Genomic DNA, 19,449 nt, shown 5'->3' on the forward strand with positions numbered 1-19,449 from the left:
AAAATAGTTTTCATTATTATTTTCATCGATTGTTTGGTTTTGTTTGAACTTTCTTCTATTCCCAAGAATAAGAAATAATGATGATGATAACGGTGAGTTTTGATAGGATGATTTGGAATTTTAGAGTGAAGAAGAAGAAGAAGAAAAAGAAAAAGAAAACAATTGAAATTTGAGAAAGAATATGCATAATACGTATAAGTAACTAGGGTGTACTATGTGAAAAAAAAATATTTTATTTTAGGATTTAATGTGTGGTCCTCATTAGTAAATTTACATTAGGGTATAATATGAATTACCTCTCAGTTAACAAAAATGTAAAAACATTATATATAAGAGCCCTATGGCACCCTGAATGTGTCTAAACAACTAGAGGACTCCAATTAGCCTTCTCTTGGGACTTGGTGATGCACAAAGATTGTAACGCCCTCTATTTTATAGAACACGTTTTATAGCATATAAACCATGTTCACTATTCATTTCCATCAACTGATTAAATCATATACATGAGAAAGCTGATAAAAATCACCAGTTTGTATCCACATTCTTCAATAAAACAATCTCTTTCATTAGATATATATATATATATATATATTTCATTCCAAACATTGCCGTGAGATTTCAAAAGTTAATTACATACATTGGTACAATCATAACCCTAAAAACCTATAAAAATTGAACAATAACCAAGATAAATGCCTTAAAGGCTTATACATTTCGAGGGGCTTATACATTTCAAGGGCCTAGCCTTGTTACAATTAATAAAAGGGTTTCAACCCAAATACAAGTTAAGCACTGGGCTTTACAAAAATAACAAACAATGAGCCTTAGCCCCCAAAATCTTCCATGGCCTTCATCTTAGCGGAGACACACTGTCAACACCTGAAAATGATTTTACACAAACGGATGAGCATAAAGCCCAACAGAGATAATCTTAACAAAGTGCGTAAGTTTTAACATAATCATGATCATGAAATTTAATGACATGCCATGCACTTTCCAAAACACAACCAATGCAAACGCTTCATTTCATCAAAACCATTTGGGTGGTAAATACAACACTGAAAATCCCAAAGTACGTGTCTGCTAGTAGTCTATGAAAGAACTACCAAATACTCTACTTTACCGGCTACAAACCGGAAGGAAATTGGATCCTACCCTGCGCTATTTTTTAGACTTTCACTGAGAACCACAAGCCAACTTAATTCTCACAATCAAATCTACACCCCTTAATCGGATTTACCAAAGTATTTACCCCAATTCTCAATATTTTCCAAAAAGTTCTCAATGACCCAACATAACACGTTCCTCAAATGCAATAGGAGATAAAAACATAAAATCATGAATATGTCAATGTCATGCATGCCTTGCAAAAATGGTTTCAATTCTCATAATTTCATATTCATTCTACAACACATCAACGCAATCCTCCACCGATTGCCTAAACAATTATCTCTATCAAAATATTCCAATATGGTAATATTTAGAGCATAATTCAACAATCCACAATATTTTCAAAATAAAACATGATTTCCAAGAATCTCATCATTCCTCAAAATTTTCCAAATATTCATAGTTTTCCAAGAATTTCCATAAATTCCTCAACACACAAATCACATCCTTATCTTCCACACTCCTAGGATTTTAGAAAAATTGGGCCTTTCTCAATTTGAGCAAAAATTCATAAATTCTTATGCCATATTTTAGTCATAAAAGAATAGTTTGAGGAAACATTCCAAAATTTGAGTAAACCCCCAATTTGTGCAATGATATTAATAAAAACAAAACCCTAATCTCTCAAACAACAATAACTAACAAAATACCACATAATCCTACTAAAATACCTGTACAAGGACAAGAAAATCCCTACCTCAAGGATTGAGAGGGAGAAGGAAGAAATTTGAATTTTTCGAGGAAGTCGAATCGACAATGCGCTCAACACGCTCTCCACTTTTGTCTAAAGAACCAGGGTGAAATTCTCACTTGATTTGGTTTGGATGAGGGATTTGTAACGGTTTGGGTTAGGTTTTTAGAAAGAAGAGAAAAAAAAAATGTAAAGAAAGAGAGTTGAGAGAATTATCGAAGGCCCATATATATAGTGCAAGCATAAAAGTTGGGGCCCACAAATCTGGCTAAAGGTACAGTTTTCACGCATTGAATTCGAATAGATCACTCGAGCAACCAAAGTTGCGCTCGAGCAGTGATTGAAGGCTTGTTGGATCTTTGTTTTCTAGAACAGACCGCTCGAGCAATTAAATGCCCTCGAGCGATGGATGAGTGCTTGCAAGATCTAAGTCTATTTTTGAAAATCAGAGCTATTTGGGTCTATGGACCGCTCGAGTGGTCAAGTGAACTATGCTGATAGCTTTGGTGCCTAAACTTCGAACAGGCATAATTCCCTCGTCTGAACTCCATTTTGGGCCATTGTTGTGTCTAAATCGAAGCCTCAAAAATAAGCTTTCCAATGGTTTTAACCTCACATCAAGATTCAAAGTGTATAGAGAAAATGGTACAAGAGTGAAGGCTACTCAAGAAACAAATATGTGAATCGAGATTTTTGGTCCAATCTTACGCAACCATTCTGATGACACATCAATCAATGCTGTAATATTAGTCAAGGGGGTTCTAATTATAATAATAAAAGGGGTCAAATGTAGACCTATCATTCCCAAGAGACTAAAAATAACACAAGCACTAAGTAATAGGTACCAATCAACATAAACGAGTTGAGTTTAATATCCGAAATGCTACAAAGATATTCTTTGGTCCTGGGGAGACACCAGACTGCCCTGGCTCAAATGTAGTGCAAGTGTGACTATGACCATGACCGTGCCCGTGCCCGTGATCGTGTCCGTGCCCCTTCCCTACCCCTACTGCAATCTTCACCCAGCTCCCAAATGCATAACAAACTACACCCACCCACCCACCTAGCCAACTTGCCTTCCAAAACTCTCAACAAACAAAATGAGACAGCATCATTATAGTAACCAACCCCATTAGGAGCTTTGAGGCTCTCAGCATACACACTGAAACGAACATAAGCTACATCACAACCCCATCAACTCCTAACTAAAATATAGTGACCAGCCAATAGTCACAGACTACCAAAGGCCTACCTGAATGATTCAATACCACTCCTATTAAAATTTTGGGTAAAATCATTAGAAATAGCGGAAGCCTTCAAATATTTTAACATGTTTAATCTCATAGCATCCATTTAGAGCTGGTACGTAGATACATGAAATGGAAACAACCACTACTTTATTTATTGTTACAACATTCTGACTTAGTCACAATGGACAATAACAATGTGCATCTCATTTAACAAGCCACCTATATAAAAAGGTCCTCATAACATACTTCTATCTTAAGAAGGCAAATCATCCAAATATTCACGTCATATATACATGTATAAAGCTAGCACAAGCCTCAATCATCTTTTTCATCTACACACATATAGGGGAGAGGAGTGAGCCAAAGCCTAACTTTGAAAAAACACTACTTACCTTAAGTTTCTAAAAGTAGATTAGTGTTAGAATAGCAAAAAATATTTACCTTGATTGATGTATAATGGGTTGGCCCATAATTTATGCCTTATGGCACTCTTGTAATTACTCATTATTATCAATATAAAAAGGAGATAAGGTCTAACCTATTCCCTAACTCTTTCTCTTCTCTAAACCTACATGCTATCACAGCCAAAAATTTTGGACCAACCAAAGATCACCTTGCTTCCATCGAAGGACTACCCAGGCCACCCAAACCCTTGTATGGGATAGTCGGCTCCTACCCACGCCAGCCGAAGGTCCCTCTTGGTCTGTCGGCTCTCACCTAGGGCTGCCGAAGGTTAGTCAGCCCCCCTCCAGGGCAACCGAAGCCTGCTCTTCCTTCCTCTAGGTCGGCACCTTCTCTTCCTTCGTATAGGATTGTCGGCAGCCCTGGAGGTCCATTAGATCACTTCCAGTTTGAGTCGACCTCTCTGTTTTGTTGGTATTAGCCTATGATGTTGGTATTTTCATTCTTCATAAATAAATAGAGATATGAATCTCCTTAATTTGACTAACCAAATGACCGTTGATAGAGTCGAGTGGAGAAAAATGATTCATGCAACCGACCACATTTGATGGAATTTAAGGCTTTATTTGGTTTGGTTAACATATGTACTCGCAATGTTTTTGCCGGAGTTGAGAGGCTATATAATGGGGGGATGTGGGTTAATTGAAATGATTTCATTGTTGTTTACTATGGTGTTGATATTGACTTCCCATTATCCTTCAATTTTATGAGATGAGCTGTTTTTTTTACTCATTTCTTCTTGACAGCTTCGTGTCTTCGATGGTTAACGTATTTGGTGATGATGCGAGACTTCACAAATCTTGATAATCATTTTGTTATGGCTACCAATCAGTCTATTGCTTTGTAAAAGGGCATGATCTTAGAAATGGAATAATACCAAACCAAACCAAACGAAACCTTAAGTCCCATCAAATGGGGTCGGCTACATGAATCCTTCTTCTCCACGCGGCCCTATCAAGTGATTACGGAGAGATTCAGACTAATAGGGTAAATTAAAAAATTGATATGATTTTGTCATTCCTGCCTTATAATTCTAGGTCAATCCAAATGTGAGATATGATAAACAATTGAAAGAGGTTGACAATCTCATCTAATGTAGCCCCCAAACAAACTTGATCCAAAGTTATTTGAGGTTCAATGGATTTAGACAAATCCTCAAGGAGTTAGCTTAGTGGTAAGTTAAGTAGTGATTAGCGCTTCAGAAAGTGTAATTCACAAGTTCGAATTTCATGGAACACTTGATCCTCTGCTCCACAAAAAATCAAGGGATCATCCGCATACAACAAATGAGACATACCAACTAAAACCCAAAAGAACCACCCACCATGAAGCCTTCCACCAAACCCCATACACTGCCCTAAATAATAATCTACCCAAGGCTTCCATAACCAATATAAATAACAATGGTGACAAAGGATCCCTTTGCCGAAGACCCCGATACGTTGGGAAGAAACCCTCTGGTGTGCCGTTCACCAATCCACATAGTACACACACAAAACTCCATCCACCGGCACCACGCCGCCGCCAAAACCCATGCGACCCATAACATAAAGTAAACACTCCCAATTTACATTGTCATAAGCCTTCTCAATGTCCAACTTACAAACCAATCAAGGGCGCCCTTCCCGAATCCGAGAATCAACACATTCATTAGCCACTAGAACTGCATCCAAAATATGACGAACCCCTACAAACGCATTATGAGATTTTGACACCACATCCTGCAAGACACCTAAGCCTATTAGCCAAAAGCTTATCACACTCCCAAGTAAACTGATGGGCCTAAAATCCCAAATATCCTCAACCCGCCTTTTCTTCGGAATCAAAATAAAAAAAATCGCATTAAAGCTCCTCTAAAACTGCCTAGTAGTAAAAAAGACTCAACCACCGCCATCACATCCTCCTTAACCACACTCCAACAATGCTGTAAAAAAAGCCATTGTAAACCCGTCTAGATCTGGAGCCATATCCCCACTCATAGCCTTCAATGCCCCAACCCAAGCACCTCCTCTGTAAAAGCCTGCTCCAAGGCCCCCTTATCCCTGCCCAAAATCACATCAAACAGAACTCCATCCATACCTGGCCACCACTCCTTGCCTTGCACCAGAAACAGCCTCTGATAAAAGACCACAATCTCCTCCCTAATCTCCTTATTAGAATTTAGATCCCTCCCATCCACCCGTATCATAATCTGATTAGCCCGACAATGGGCATTGGCCATCCTATGAAAATTTTTTGTATTCCAATCACCCTCCTTCAGCCACAAGCACCTAGACTTCTGATGAAAACACGCTGCCTCCATACGGGACAAATGAACAAAGTCCTGCCTGACCACCTCCTTTCGAATCACATCATCACTGGACAACCCCCATGAGCCTCCCGATCATCTAAAGACTGCAAAGACGCCATCACCTCTGCCTTCTGAATCTCCACTCGAACAAAGACCTTATTATTTCAACATTTCAAAACCCAAAAGCATGAAATTTATCATTCTGAAGCTGTAGGAAGTAAAGAGAGCTCCATGAATTCCATTTTTATAGAAAAGATTGGGACATTTCCAAATCAAAAGCTTGAATCAATGAAAACAATTCTCCAAACTTATCTTCTCCCATTTTGCTTCCCAAATCCATTTTCACTACAAATTTTACCAATCAAAGGATCATAAAGTCATGTACGAGAATGAATTTTTCCCTGAATCAAGCTAGAAACTATTCTAGGACAAGAAATTGAGCTTTTTCTCTTTTTCTTATTTTCCCTCTCTTCTCTTCTCTTTATTCTTTCTTTTTTTCTTTTCAGCAAATTTCTCTCTTGTTTTTGTTTGTTTTATTTTGTAAAGTAAAACTCCTTGGTAGTGTGTATACCATATGCGCTTTGTTACACATTTTTTTTGGGTACACGTTACACATTTTTTATGGCAAATGTTACGTAATCTTTTGATAGAGCTACACCAATTTGTAGTAAAAAAATGAAATTACTCATGTGGTGGTTAAAAAATGTTTAGATGAAAAAGATGCATAACATTATATCACAAAATGCGTTACTTTATTTCTGAACCACAAACTGTTGCAACTCTAATAGAAAACGTAACAATTGCCACAAAAATGTGATACATGTACCCAAAAAATACATAACGAGGTGTATATAAGGGGATGCGTATTGAAGGGTTTCTCCTTCATAAAGAGACACTTGTCTCTATAATATACTTATATATCTACACTAAGTAGGACATGTGCCTACTTCATGCCAACTAATCACAAGATTAAGTTAGGTAAGACCTAATCATACTTAAGTTAATTAATCTTGATTAGACTTAATTACTAATAATCCCAATTAGTTTTTCACAAAACACATGAAATTTTCTAGCACATTAGACCAATACAATTAAGCACCTTAATTCAGAATTTAAGAGTACACATGAGCATACCTTGTTCAAATGAGAATTTTCTCAATCTTAGACCTCTAAACTTCAATTCATTTCATATCAAGGCATACTACAAAGCATCACAAATATCAAAGAGACTAATTCAACTTAAAGCACTCAAACATGGAATAAAAACATGCATATGTCATGCAATAACACTAAAGGTGTTCCAAGCTGTGAGTGAGTTTTGGTAGCGACCAAACCACTCATACAGCACATACATTCAGCACCTTTGTACACAAAATATTAGTTGGTTATTAATTGCCTAGTCAAAAGCCAAAAAGGAAGCATTTTAATTGCCACCAGAATAAAGTCTCCACACTTTGAAATTTGTATGTTTTGACAAGTTAATAACACATCACAAAACTAAGAGATAACATAATAGGATCAACAACCGAAATGTATAAACTACAACTTAACCACCCTAACCAAAAATAATATTAATAATGAGAATTTATGATAATCAGATCTGTTATATCACACACACACACACATATATTCTACAATTTCTAGGATTAACAATAGATAAATTTTCAAAATATAAAAATGTCAAACGGCACAATTTTTTGAGTCATTTGTCTTCAATAAAAATATACTAAAATTGGCTTCCATGATTGCTTTTCTTTACTTTGAATGATAAATGAATACACAGCAAAAGGAAAATTTAAACTGTTTTAACACTCACCTCTAGAATAATGCTGAACCTACTAGGCAATAATTTTGAAAACCTCCCTTTGGATGGCAAAAACTTGTTTGCTTGGTAGGTAAAAACTTATTCCCTACTTCATCTGTGGAGGTCTCAAGACCACAATCATGGCAGAAGGATTCCACATCTGATTCCTAAAGAACACATGACCACGAATGTTTCAAGACCACACATACAAGTTGACTTTCATACTACACAAATCAAAGAACTAATGCCAAAAAATACAAATTTTACCTTCATCATCAATAGTTTGGATAGGTCTGCCAGCGGATATGGATGGAGCTTGTAACCTCCAAAATTCACACAGGACACCGCCAATACTCGAATCTTTTATATATTCAATAAAGATGCAAACAAGAACACAAAATGCTGAATCAGTTATACTTTTTGTAACAAGTGCACACTTATTGTGCAAAGTACTACATCATTCTCAAGCATACAATCAGGACTAAATCAGTGTAGTTTAATTAGTAAACCAAATTTTTATTAAATTATAGACTGAACATCACTATATGCATGAGCAATCAACAATTAAAATAAACATAGAGAGATGTATCTGGGAAGACAAACAGGACAGGAAATAGACACAAAAAAAAAAAAAAAAAAAAAACAAACAAACAAACAAATTGACGCTGGCATCCACTGATAAAATTAATCACAAGATGGTGAATCAATGTTTGCCACATTCAGAACCAACAAAATAATCTGGGGGCACATGGATGGCGACCTTATAAAAAATTAAGAAATTCTCATCTAATTAGCCTTGATATGCCACATGAAAGGCTTAAAAGGGTCAATGATGGGTTAAAAGTTACTACATCTTTTTGTATTGAAGTACAAATCAACAGATCAAAGTCAAGTGTCAATAAAGATAAAAGTTAACCTCCAGTTTGGTGACTTAGTTGTTAACATTTTCAAGTGAAAGAAGGCCTTAGAGTTCATAGCTTGGAAGGGACTCTATTGCATGGATCTTTAGGATACATTTAATTAATCATGTTGATTATCATGCATATTCATTATGGTTGAGTATTGTTTAGGATTGTGTTATTGTGTGGGCTATTTGTGTTCCACTTGGTATATTTATGGTGTTGGTAGAACTAGTTTTGCCCATTTTATAATTTGGCATGTCACTAGATTGAGCATTGGCTTATTTATGACATTAGACCATAATAATTGCAATCATTTAGTAATCGATTGTGGATTCTTGTTTAGCCTTACGTGCGTGCCTTGGGATAAGGCCATGTGGGCCATGCCAATCGGACCACGAATTTGGGGTGTGACACAAATACACCACCTCAGCTATTCCAAATAAACAAAAAGTTCTCACTAGTTAATGGAAAGAATCTGCTAGGCATAAGAAAAACAAAACTAAAAAATATGGAAAAATCCTTTTTACCACCTTGTGGTTTAGCTTAGGAGCACTTTAGCTCCCTCATTAAAAAATATGCAATTCATCTTCATGTGTTTTGGGACTAAAATGCACAATTAACTCTGCTAACAAAAATTGCAAAATGATTTTAATACCCTCCCTTGTATTTGTCTGACACGGTAAGATCCAGTCAAAATCATGGTTAAAGACAAGACCCTTACTGCATCACATGATGCCTATTTGACTTTTCATTTCAATTTCAATTTGATTTTTGTATGTATGGACATATATAAGTGTTTGTGTTTATGTATATTGTATAGTATATTGTGTATATATACAATATTTTGTCTGTATGGATATGTATAAGTGCCGTGTCTATGTTCATTGTTGATCTGCATCGCACTGCTCTCTTTTCTATAAATCTTGCTTTGCTCATGATTGTTTCTTGGGCATTGAGAACCCAACATGAGGTGGAGAGGGCGTGAGAGAGTGGCAGCAAGGTGGTGGGATGGCAGGTGGTTGGAGGTGATAGGGGTGGTGTTTAGAGAAGGTAGGTGAGTTAGGGACAGAGCTTTTAAGTTAGGGTTTCCGAATGAGGAAGATGATGAAATGGAAAAATTATTATTTTACACTAAATTTGACTGACTTATTATTTTATTTTAGGACAACTCTAAAAATCTATGTATGTGGCACAATTTCTATCAATTTAAATGAAATTAGTAATGGTAGGGACTATGACGCACGGACACGCAAATTTTAAAAAAATGGGAGACACGACACGTTGGGAACACGTTCAATATATATAATTTTTATTTATTTATTATGTCTAAAATATTTTAAAAAATAAAAAAATAATCATTGGAAGGTAATTAATAAACACAATACCCAAAAGATTTTGATAAAATTTGATTTTTTTTTCTTCAAATAAAATAAAACTAATTTGTTCTATGCATTTCATGTTCAGCAAACAAGGATACCCAAAAGTTAGAAAGGAAGGGGGGGGGGGGGGCGGCGCTACACAGAAGAGGAAAAAAAAAACCTCGAAAACAAAGAACCAAGAGGAGAGAAACGAAATCAAAAAAAGAAAAGAAGAAAAACGAAGTAAAGAAAAGAGAAGAAGAGAGAAGCAGAATCAAAGAGAAGAAAAGAGAAGCATAATAGAGGAGAAGATGAAGAAAAACAAAAGAAGTTTCTTCGATCGACCTCTTTGAACAGCTTCAGGCCTTCGATCGACTTCTGATTCACCTCTTTGAACAGCTTCAGGGCTCGCTCTCTCTCTCTCTCCCCCTTCCAACTGGTTAGGGCTTCTTTAATCACCTCTTCTCTATTTCTCAAGTTTATTTTTCCTTGCATGTCCTCACGTGTCCAAGGCACGTCTTGTAGAGTGTTTGACACGTGTCCACCGCATGTTAGTGTCCAACACGTGTCGGACACTTGTACATTGCCTTCGGAGAGGTGTTTGTGCTGCATAGGGTAGGGAGATAGAGTGCAAGATGGGTCAAAACCATGGGAGAGCACTTTGCATATATTTAAATGTGAGGAGAGTAAAGTGCTCTAGGCCAAAATCAAAAGATGGTAAAGAGGATTTCACCCCAAAAGATAAAGAAAAAAATTAAAAGATGTGATAGACCAAACTACAATTGTAACACCCTAGGTGTTTTTTTAATGGCATTAGCATATCTTTCATTTCTTGAAAGCCTAGGAGTTAAATTTGCTTTCTTTGCTATATGAAATGCTAGAAGCATGCCATATCAATTGTCTTAAGAAATATAATTTGCTATGCTATATTTCCTACGAGCTTCTTATATGATTTGTATCTCTATACGTTATTTTTTATTTTTTATTTTTATATGAAATGGATTAGGATTTAGAGATGCAAGATTGAGAGATTCTCTTTTGAGCATATTGGATGTTTTTAGTTTGGTTTTGGGAGATAAATTTTCAAAAATTTTTTTGGAGAGTTTAGAAATTTTTTTGGTTTGTTTGGTTGTATATTTTAGAAATAGTTTTGGAGTATGGGAGTTTGGGATGATTCGATATTTTGTTGTAGTTGATTAGATGTGAGTGAGAGAAAAAGTGATTGAGAAGGAGAGAGGAGAGAGAAAAAGTGATTGATTGATGTGTAAGAGAGAGAAAGTGATTTTGGAAATTTTTTTTCCAAAATCAGTAAACCAAACAAAATTTTAAAAAAATTTCTCCAAAATTACTCTCTCAAAAGCAAACCAAACAAGGCCATTATGTTTATACATGCTTTCAATCCCTTAATCAAGGTGCTTAATTATCATAGCCTAATGTTCCTGAAAACTTGAAGTTTGAAGGCATTGTACATATTCAGCTTTTAAATTCTCTTTTATGTTTAATTTTATACTCCTTCCTTTTGTAACTAAGCCTGGGATGGTTGTTATAAATAAAAGTGAGACGGATGCTTGTGAGATAGTCACTACTCCATCTCTGTTATACGGCCATGACAACAATGTTAATTGAGTGTACCTGAAACCAAGAACTAGGCATTTTGGATAAATCTTTGATAAATGAAAAAAGCACAGAGGGCTGCTCACAGATATATCACTATACACACACACACACACACACAGAGATTGAAAACAACCTCGTTAATGTAAGGTTCAATTATGCAATATTGCAAATAGGATGCTTCAGCTGCTGTAGTACAGATGAAGCGCTTGTAATTGCCAAAACGATAGTATCTGTTTCAAATAAAAGTAGATAAAATGACAAAATCCTTTAGAAAAAAAACAAATGTAGCATTGCTTGAGTTTATTAAAAATAAAACTACCCCTCAAGGCGTTACTAAAATGCAAATAGACTAGCAAAGATGTCATAAGAGCAGTAGTTTTAGGGAAATTCCATTTGCACACCACTAGTTGTCTCAGTACACACCACACACAAATTAATTTTTTTTGATATTTTCTCAATACACACCATCAATTTTCAAATATTACCAAATTTCCCTCATCTTCTCCAACAAACCCTAACCCTAACCACCGCCAGTGCCAGCGCCAGCTACCACCCCTCCTTGTCGTAACACCCTTCCCCCACAACCCTCCCCTCCAGTCATAACCCCCTTCCCAGCCCCCTACCCACCCCCCCCCCCCCCCCCGGTCGGTAGTCACTCTCTCCCCATCCCTCCTTCACCAACTCTTTCTCCTTCTCCTTTTTCACCAGAGCTCCTCCCTCGTCGTCCTCCACTGCATTTTGAAGTTGTTGCAGGAGTGACCGCAAAGGGTGCCATTGGGAGGGGGTTGGCTCACAGTTGTGTAGGGTGTTGACGGTGGTAGGGGCTGGGGAGATGCGTTGACTGCAGTGGGGGGCTGGTGAGGAGGTGGTGATGCTGATGGTGGCACTGGACAATGGTGGGGGCTGATGATGATGATGATGGTGATGGTGATGGTGGTGGTGGTGGTGGTGGTGGAGGTGGTCGGCAGTAAGGGAGGAGGTTGTAGCGTTGGCATGGCGGTGTCTCTGGCTGTGGTGGTGGTGGTGGTGGTGGTGGTGGTCGGTAGTAAGGGAGGAGGTTGTAGCGTTGGCAGTGTCTGTGGCTGCTGGTGGTGGTGGTGTACTAAGAAATTAGGTTTCAGGATTTTGTCCAAAAGAGTAATTTGCTTGAGGGATAAAACTTTTTTAACTATTTTTTTTTTTTATTTATTTTTATTTTTTTGAAGATGGCGTGTATAGAGATGAGTAGTGGCATGCAAATAGAATTTCCCATAGTTTTTTTTTTTTTTTTTTGGGTTGATAAATCAGAATTTCCCATAATTTTAATGCTACCTTAAAACTATTCGGGCAAAACACATTTCCTTTGATTGTATAATGGGAGAAGCAACATGACAAAACCAGAATGACAGTGACTCCCCCTGCCAAATACAGAGAAGATATATTTAGTGAATTCAGGACCTAGCACAAAACTGCAAAAAAAAAATAATAATAAAATGAATTGAGCTGGCAGAATTAACCACAGGAATTAAAAGAAAGCTGAACCATTGGTTTGTTGTCACAACCAAGATGAAGAAGCACGTAAAGTGAACGGAATTCAGCTTCATTCTCATAAATGGACTGGATATTTCGATTTGCTTCATAAAGATGATATAGAGACGTCAGAGCCTTCGTAAGCTGTTCCATGTTGAGATAATACTTTGAAGAAATATTTGGACTGTTACTACATCTTCGAAGCTTGTGGTGCGAAATGACATGAAATTTAACCTGTACAATAAAATATATTGTAAGTCTGGGTTCATAAATGTGCATGGCTGAAGTACAAAAAAAAAAAAAAAAAAAAAATTACTTATAATAAATAAATAAATAAATAAACAGGTTTAATGTATTGTAGCTTGAAGATTCATAAAGACATGATTTTCAGGCATGGTGCATTTTGGAATCCTGTACAACAATATGCACAATTTTTAATGCAGCCTCAACAAGAGAAGGACAAAAAAAGCCTGATGAAAATTTTCAAGGAAATATTAAACTGTTAACAAAATAGAGTTGAACGTTCCATCAGAAATGAAAACCTGTTAAGTTGTGTCCTGCAGTTCAGCAGAAACAGCATTAATATCTGTAGTTCCTTATTTATAAAACTTTTAGGCAGTTTTGAAAGAATAGAATCTATCAAGTTTTAGGAGCAAGCATGACAAAAACACATCACAGAAAAAAGAAAATAAAGAAACTGAACTCACACTTGAGACTGCAGCACAAGAAACAATCTTCATGGAAAATTCAGGATATGACCACTTCCACAACAAAAATAGCAAGTCCGAACTTATCAAAGATGTTATCATCCTTTACCTCAACTATAGCCACACCAAAAAAAAATTCAGTTCCCAAATCTTTGATCCTCTTAATCATTAGACTCTGCAAGGCAGCCTGTGACAAACTTGTGTTGGAACCAAGATGCAGACGTGTCAATATTTACATTAGGTCTCGACTCTCAACATGTCCAAACATCACCAAACATAGGCAATGTTGTCTATACATGACTATTGCATAGTCAAAAAGGAAATTACCCAATGTTGGTCCTGCAATAATGGGTGATGGGGGAGTTTTTTCCGTTTTATAAGTTTAGGCATCAAAGGGGATGCAATCTGTGTACAAAAGGTTAGACCATGATAACATGAAGCATTCAAAACAAAAGAGGTCTATACACTCAAGAAAGAAAAGGCCGATAACTCTTTACGTCTGTAGAAAATCTAAAAAATCAACAAATTGATCAAGGCTAGGCGTAACTCTTCAAGAAATCCAATTATATGAAGTAGCCAGAAATAACTTTTGAGCCTAATGAAAAGCTCCTCCACTCCTTGAAAGGTACTCTTATTTCATTCCCTCCATAACAGCCACAGCAAGTACAATGAAGAAAGCACCTTCCGCCTTTGCCTCATGACCCGACCTCCCCACCACTCAAACATAACCCCTGAGACATCTCTAAGAAATACCCACCACATGCCGAACAAAGACAAAACCAAAGTCCAAAACTCTGTCACCATGCCACAATGAATGAGCATATGACAGACTCTCTCCTCATCACACTACTAAAAAGCACCAATTTACTATATCTGACATTTTCTAATAAGATTATCAATGGTGAGAATCTTCAAATAAGCTGCATTCCAAAAAAAGAAAGCCAATTTGAACAAGACCCTTACAAACCAAACACCTTTCCAAGGGAAAGTCACCCCTACTCTTCCCCTCAATAAAGCTTCACAGAGGGACGTGACATCAAATCTCCAATTCCTATTTCCAGGCCACAGGCCACAACAACGAATCACCCTCTCCAATGCCCCTAAACTCAAATCCCAAAAGACATCAGAGACCACTCTCAGAATGTAGTTCCCCATTGTGACTTCTGTATCAACAGCCAAAAAGATGGGAGGGAAGACTCTCCACAATTACTCACCACCACACCTGTGATGCCAAAACATCACCCTCTCACCTCTCTGCCTGCACCTGACAAGTATCAAAAAAATTCATCCCATACTAACTAAATACCATTCCAAACCCCCCTCCCCCATGAGAGGTAGAGACCTCTAATGTCGTCCAATCACCCCACAAAGAACCATATTTTTCCGCCACCACCCACCTCCAACATATATCCCTCTCACAAGAAAAACAAGACAACCACTTCCCCTCCCACTTACCAAGGAATCCCCCATCTGAAGGGAGTCATCTCCCTTCTCACTCTATCCTCCGTCAGGCCATAAACCTTTGAGAACACCAAATAAAGCACATCCCCCATACATCTAAATAAGCAAGAGACAGAGAACAAGCCCACCTCCTCCTCTATTTCCCCCACTGTCCTATCCCATAACAACAAAATGCCCCTACATGCTTTTCACGAATTCAACCATCAAATCTTCTATTTTTGTTTCTTGGACATACACTGCATCCGCCATTCAACCTTGAAGGAGAGATTTCACCCCCAACCCCTTATCATCCACACTCAACCCTCTCACTTTTCAACGGATAATGTTAATCGTCATTTGACAATCACCAAAGAACCCCTTCTCCACCTGCTCCCAACACTTTGGGAGGGTAGACTACATCCAGATCAAACTCACAAATTAAATGCACAAAGAGGTTGTCTTCAAACTTGTTCCCAGGTTTGAAGACACAGAGCAGTATTACGAGCTCGCTACACTTCCTTATAGGGAGATTGTCTTCTTGGGACTGATGAGCTCCTCTTTCATTCTAAGGTCTAATGAAGGGTCTATTCTCATTCAAAAGAGCAGGACTGGGATCACCGAAAAAAGAGAAAGATGAAGCACAGCATAGAAAGGGCTGAAAAAGAAAGGAATTTCGCCCACAATTTATACCGAGATCACTAGTGTTAAAATTTATCACCTACTTCACCCACTTAAACCTACTCCACTAAACCTAACCCACTACACCCACTTAAACCTACTCCACTAAACCTAACCCACTACACCACTACCACCTCACCTACTCCACTAAACCTAACCCACTACACCACTACCACCTCCACTTCACCTACTTCTTACCTACTACACACTCACCCTCTTCTATATATAGGAATCATGAATCATTGTAATAAAAACAACAATAACATTATATCAATCAATAATACATAGATTCTTACAACTAGGTTTGTCAAGCCAAGGCAGGTCTATTCTATTCAAAGCCACCACTTCCATAAGCTCAAATCCTAGGAGCGAGACAAAGTAGACGGGGATACTCACTCGACTTTTAATCCGAGTAGACGGAAGACCAAATAAAAGTTCCATAGGCGATTGCTTAACCCGTGCTTGTAGTCCTTCTTTCTAATAGAGATGAGACTCACATGCACCCACTGCTTGTTCTAAGGTGAAAGAGCTTTCTAGTCCTACCCGCTTAAGCCCGAATGGTAGAAGGAATCAATGGGCGGAATAGCAGAAAATCTATCTTCATTAGGAATTGCTACCCTTGGTTCATGGGTTCCCTTCTGCTGGATTTCTTTCTCTTCTAAATGAAAAGAAAAGGTTAATGCTCAAGCCACTTTCAGTAAGCTGCTTTAGTTAGGGCTTGCTTGAGTTCGCTCCAGTCTTTGCTGTCCAGAGGGGATGAAATCTGTCTTGAATTAGAGTACCAGGCCAGGTCTTCGGGTTGCTGGTCTTCCGGTCTTGCTGCATCCGTCTTCGCGCTTGCTTCAATGAAGTAAAGTCACTAAAGAGAGCCTGATTGAACTCTTTCATCTTACTAAACTAAGGGGCCTTTCGCTTCACTTTTCATTTTAGATTATATAGGATATTTGTAGGGCATCCATTACCACTAGATTCCATTAGAGACGTCCTTACTATTAGATAGACATCTCACTTGGCTTCCAATCCATTTCGATCTTGTACCCACGGAGCGGTATACTTCACACTCACTATATCTTGATCAATAAAGATACCACTTCTTGTCAAAAGCTCTCTCTCACTGGCCCACCTTGAATAGAAGGAAAGGGAATTTCCCCCCTCTTCTTCCTATTAGGAGGAGGTAACGGTAACAATAGAATAGTCTGTATAGCCTTTTAATATAAAAGAAAAAGGCAGGCAGTAAAGCATGAAGTTTGGCTCGACTAAAACAAAAGGAGAAGCCACTTAGACGAAAGAGAGAAGAAGCGTAAGAAAGTCACTCGACCGAAGTACATTAAGCATTCCACTCACTTGGAGGACTCACTAGCGCTTGCACAAGGGAGCTTACTCGTTAACTTAAAAGAGAGAACCGCTCCTACCCAATTGGATTTATGCCATTTGCGCGTGGGGTGGCCCTGGCAACGCAACAACTATTACTATAAAGACCACACTGCCGATCCACATAGGCTTGAAAGTCTTTTATTAGCAAGACTTACGATACGACGAATACCAATCCACATTGGCAGTGTCATTGGCAGACTGATCTCTTACTGGAGCATGCGGTATAGGAAGCATAGAACTAAGACGGGAACAAAGAGAGAAGGGCGCATAACAATCACCTAAAAACTACCACCTAAAAAGAGAATAATCACCTCCAACAGACAAGAGATTCGTGGTGTACTTTTAATCTCTTTTCTAAGGGGTCCAGAAACCCTGGGAAGCTAAGGCTTTCTCGAGCCCATCAAGCAGAGACTCTTCTCCACCACGGGTCGTTGACCTTGGATCCAGTCAAGTAGTGTCCTTCCTTTGCCCATCCCTTACCGTACCCGCTTTCACTAGCGGCAGAGACTACCCCTTCATTCAAAAACCTGCAACTCATTGTATTCCAAAGTAGGTTCTGTAGAGGGGATATGAAAAAATTAAGTCCTAGTAGTGTTAAGTGGTAGTTGATCCAGCGGATTCAGGAGATTGACTCAAGCCCTTGAATGTTGAGATTGGGTTGGGTTTACCCCTCCCTCAAAAATAAAAGGGCTATTCATAGTATTATATTAAGAATGGAGGAAAAGACATAAAATCTACTCGAAACAGAAAGAAAAAGAGACATATAAGAGGAAAGCGGTCAGTCCGTTCACTCCCTCCCACTAGTGTAGACAATGAATGGTACCGCTCGGGTCCTACATTAGCATTAGCCCCGAGCTCACTTCATCTATTCTAATTTGAAGTACCCAATCTAGTACAATCAAAGGTCTCGCTCCTATAAAAGCAAGACTGCAACCCCCATCGCCAATGCTAGTTCGGCCGGCCAGAGGAGATTCTCTTGAAGCTAACACCGCTTCCTCGTTCCCTCTCCGATTCTTGAGATCCCCCGAGCCCCCCTTCTATTAGAAAGGAAGAACCCTCTTTATATGCTTAACAAACCCAATTCGTATAAAGTCAATTCGGAAGATACCTCCAGAAAGAAAGAGATGGCTGCACCTAAGGGCTGATTTGGTTATTGGGTCTAGCTTCTTAGAAAGCAATATGGAGATAGCGGACCCATCTTTCTTTTGTTATAGACTTGTGATGTCACAGAATAGTCCGGAAGAAAGTCTTATCCAATGCTTCTCTTGGATTAGAATGGGTGGGATTCAGGATGAAAATAGTCTATTTGGAAATCTCTTAAGAGATGGTCGAGCAAGCAGCAGCCAGGCAGAGGTAGCTGACAGCTGCAATCGAGCATCTTTACTAGCAAGTGAAAGAAGGACCAACGACGATGAAAGAGGAGTGCGAATAGGACGGAATCGAATGATTACGAGATAGACAATGAGACAAAGCCAAGAGGGGAGAGCACTTAGACAATTCACTTTGAGTACAGGGAAGTCTGATGGTGGGAATTCCTTAGGGCGTACTACGGTTTTTCACTAAGGGGGTGGATCAAAGCGATTGCAGCAAAGAATTGATCTGAAACGAAGCACTTCGTCTATGGGCATTGTAGAAAGGATAGAATATGACCCTAATCGTTCTTCTCGAATCGCTTCAGTACGATGGATCGAGGGGGTGCAGCTAGGCCGCCAAAGAAAATGCAACACGATAGAAGAGTTCGCTCCACCACGTAAGATCCTCGAACCTACCACGACCACCATCTGCGGTCCATTTTCGTTCTCTTCCCTGCCCGAGAAGGTGGATCAAAGAAAGGTAGCTTCCTTCTCTCCTGGACTGATGGCAGCTTATGTAGTGGTCGGCCTTCCCACTAGAATGCCTCCTTGGACGAAGGGCCCCTTTACTAGTAAGGGTGCAGGAAGCAAAAAAACTTGTGCGAAGGACGTTTTCTTCTCTGCCCTCTCCTCTCCAAAGGCCAAGGGAGAGACTACACCCTTTTCCCTCGGTAGCTCTTTTGGTTTCCCAAGGATAACGGTAGCTGGGGCAAAGCCCGCTTTCTTCGCTCCACGAATGAGAGAGTAAGTCAGAGGAAAAAACACGTTATCTCTTTGTGAGATCCGAAAGTGGAGAACGCATAGCATTCTCTAGGCACATAGGATCAAACGTAAAGCAGCGCTTT

General features: G+C 38.6%; 1 protein-coding gene across 6 annotated transcripts in view; it reads right to left on the bottom strand.

Moving 5' to 3' along the window:
• Positions 1–547: 547 nt before the first annotated feature.
• Positions 548–19,449, bottom strand: part of SAC3C (SAC3/GANP/Nin1/mts3/eIF-3 p25 family) — a 43,676-nt gene continuing 24,774 nt past the window's right edge. For 3 of the 6 annotated variants that reach the window (XM_028268052.2, XM_028268057.2, XM_028268056.2), the window contains 6 exons: positions 13,066–13,287; positions 12,856–12,941; positions 11,678–11,774; positions 7,935–8,027; positions 7,680–7,834; positions 548–879 (listed from right to left, as the gene is read on the bottom strand). In XM_028268052.2, coding sequence (XP_028123853.2) covers positions 7,682–7,834; positions 7,935–8,027; positions 11,678–11,774; positions 12,856–12,941; positions 13,066–13,287 — 651 coding nt within the window. In that variant the 3' untranslated portion in view covers positions 548–879; positions 7,680–7,681. Of the gene's footprint in view, positions 880–6,997; positions 7,065–7,679; positions 7,835–7,934; positions 8,028–11,677; positions 11,775–12,855; positions 12,942–13,040; positions 13,288–19,449 lie in introns of all 6 variants that reach the window. The other 3 variants (XR_014361564.1, XM_082915471.1, XM_082915470.1) reach the window with 3 other exon arrangements.

This window comes from Camellia sinensis, chromosome 2, assembly GCF_055761805.1.
Source record: "Camellia sinensis isolate YWXY chromosome 2, ASM5576180v1, whole genome shotgun sequence".
NCBI classification, from domain to species: Eukaryota; Viridiplantae; Streptophyta; class Magnoliopsida; order Ericales; family Theaceae; genus Camellia; species Camellia sinensis.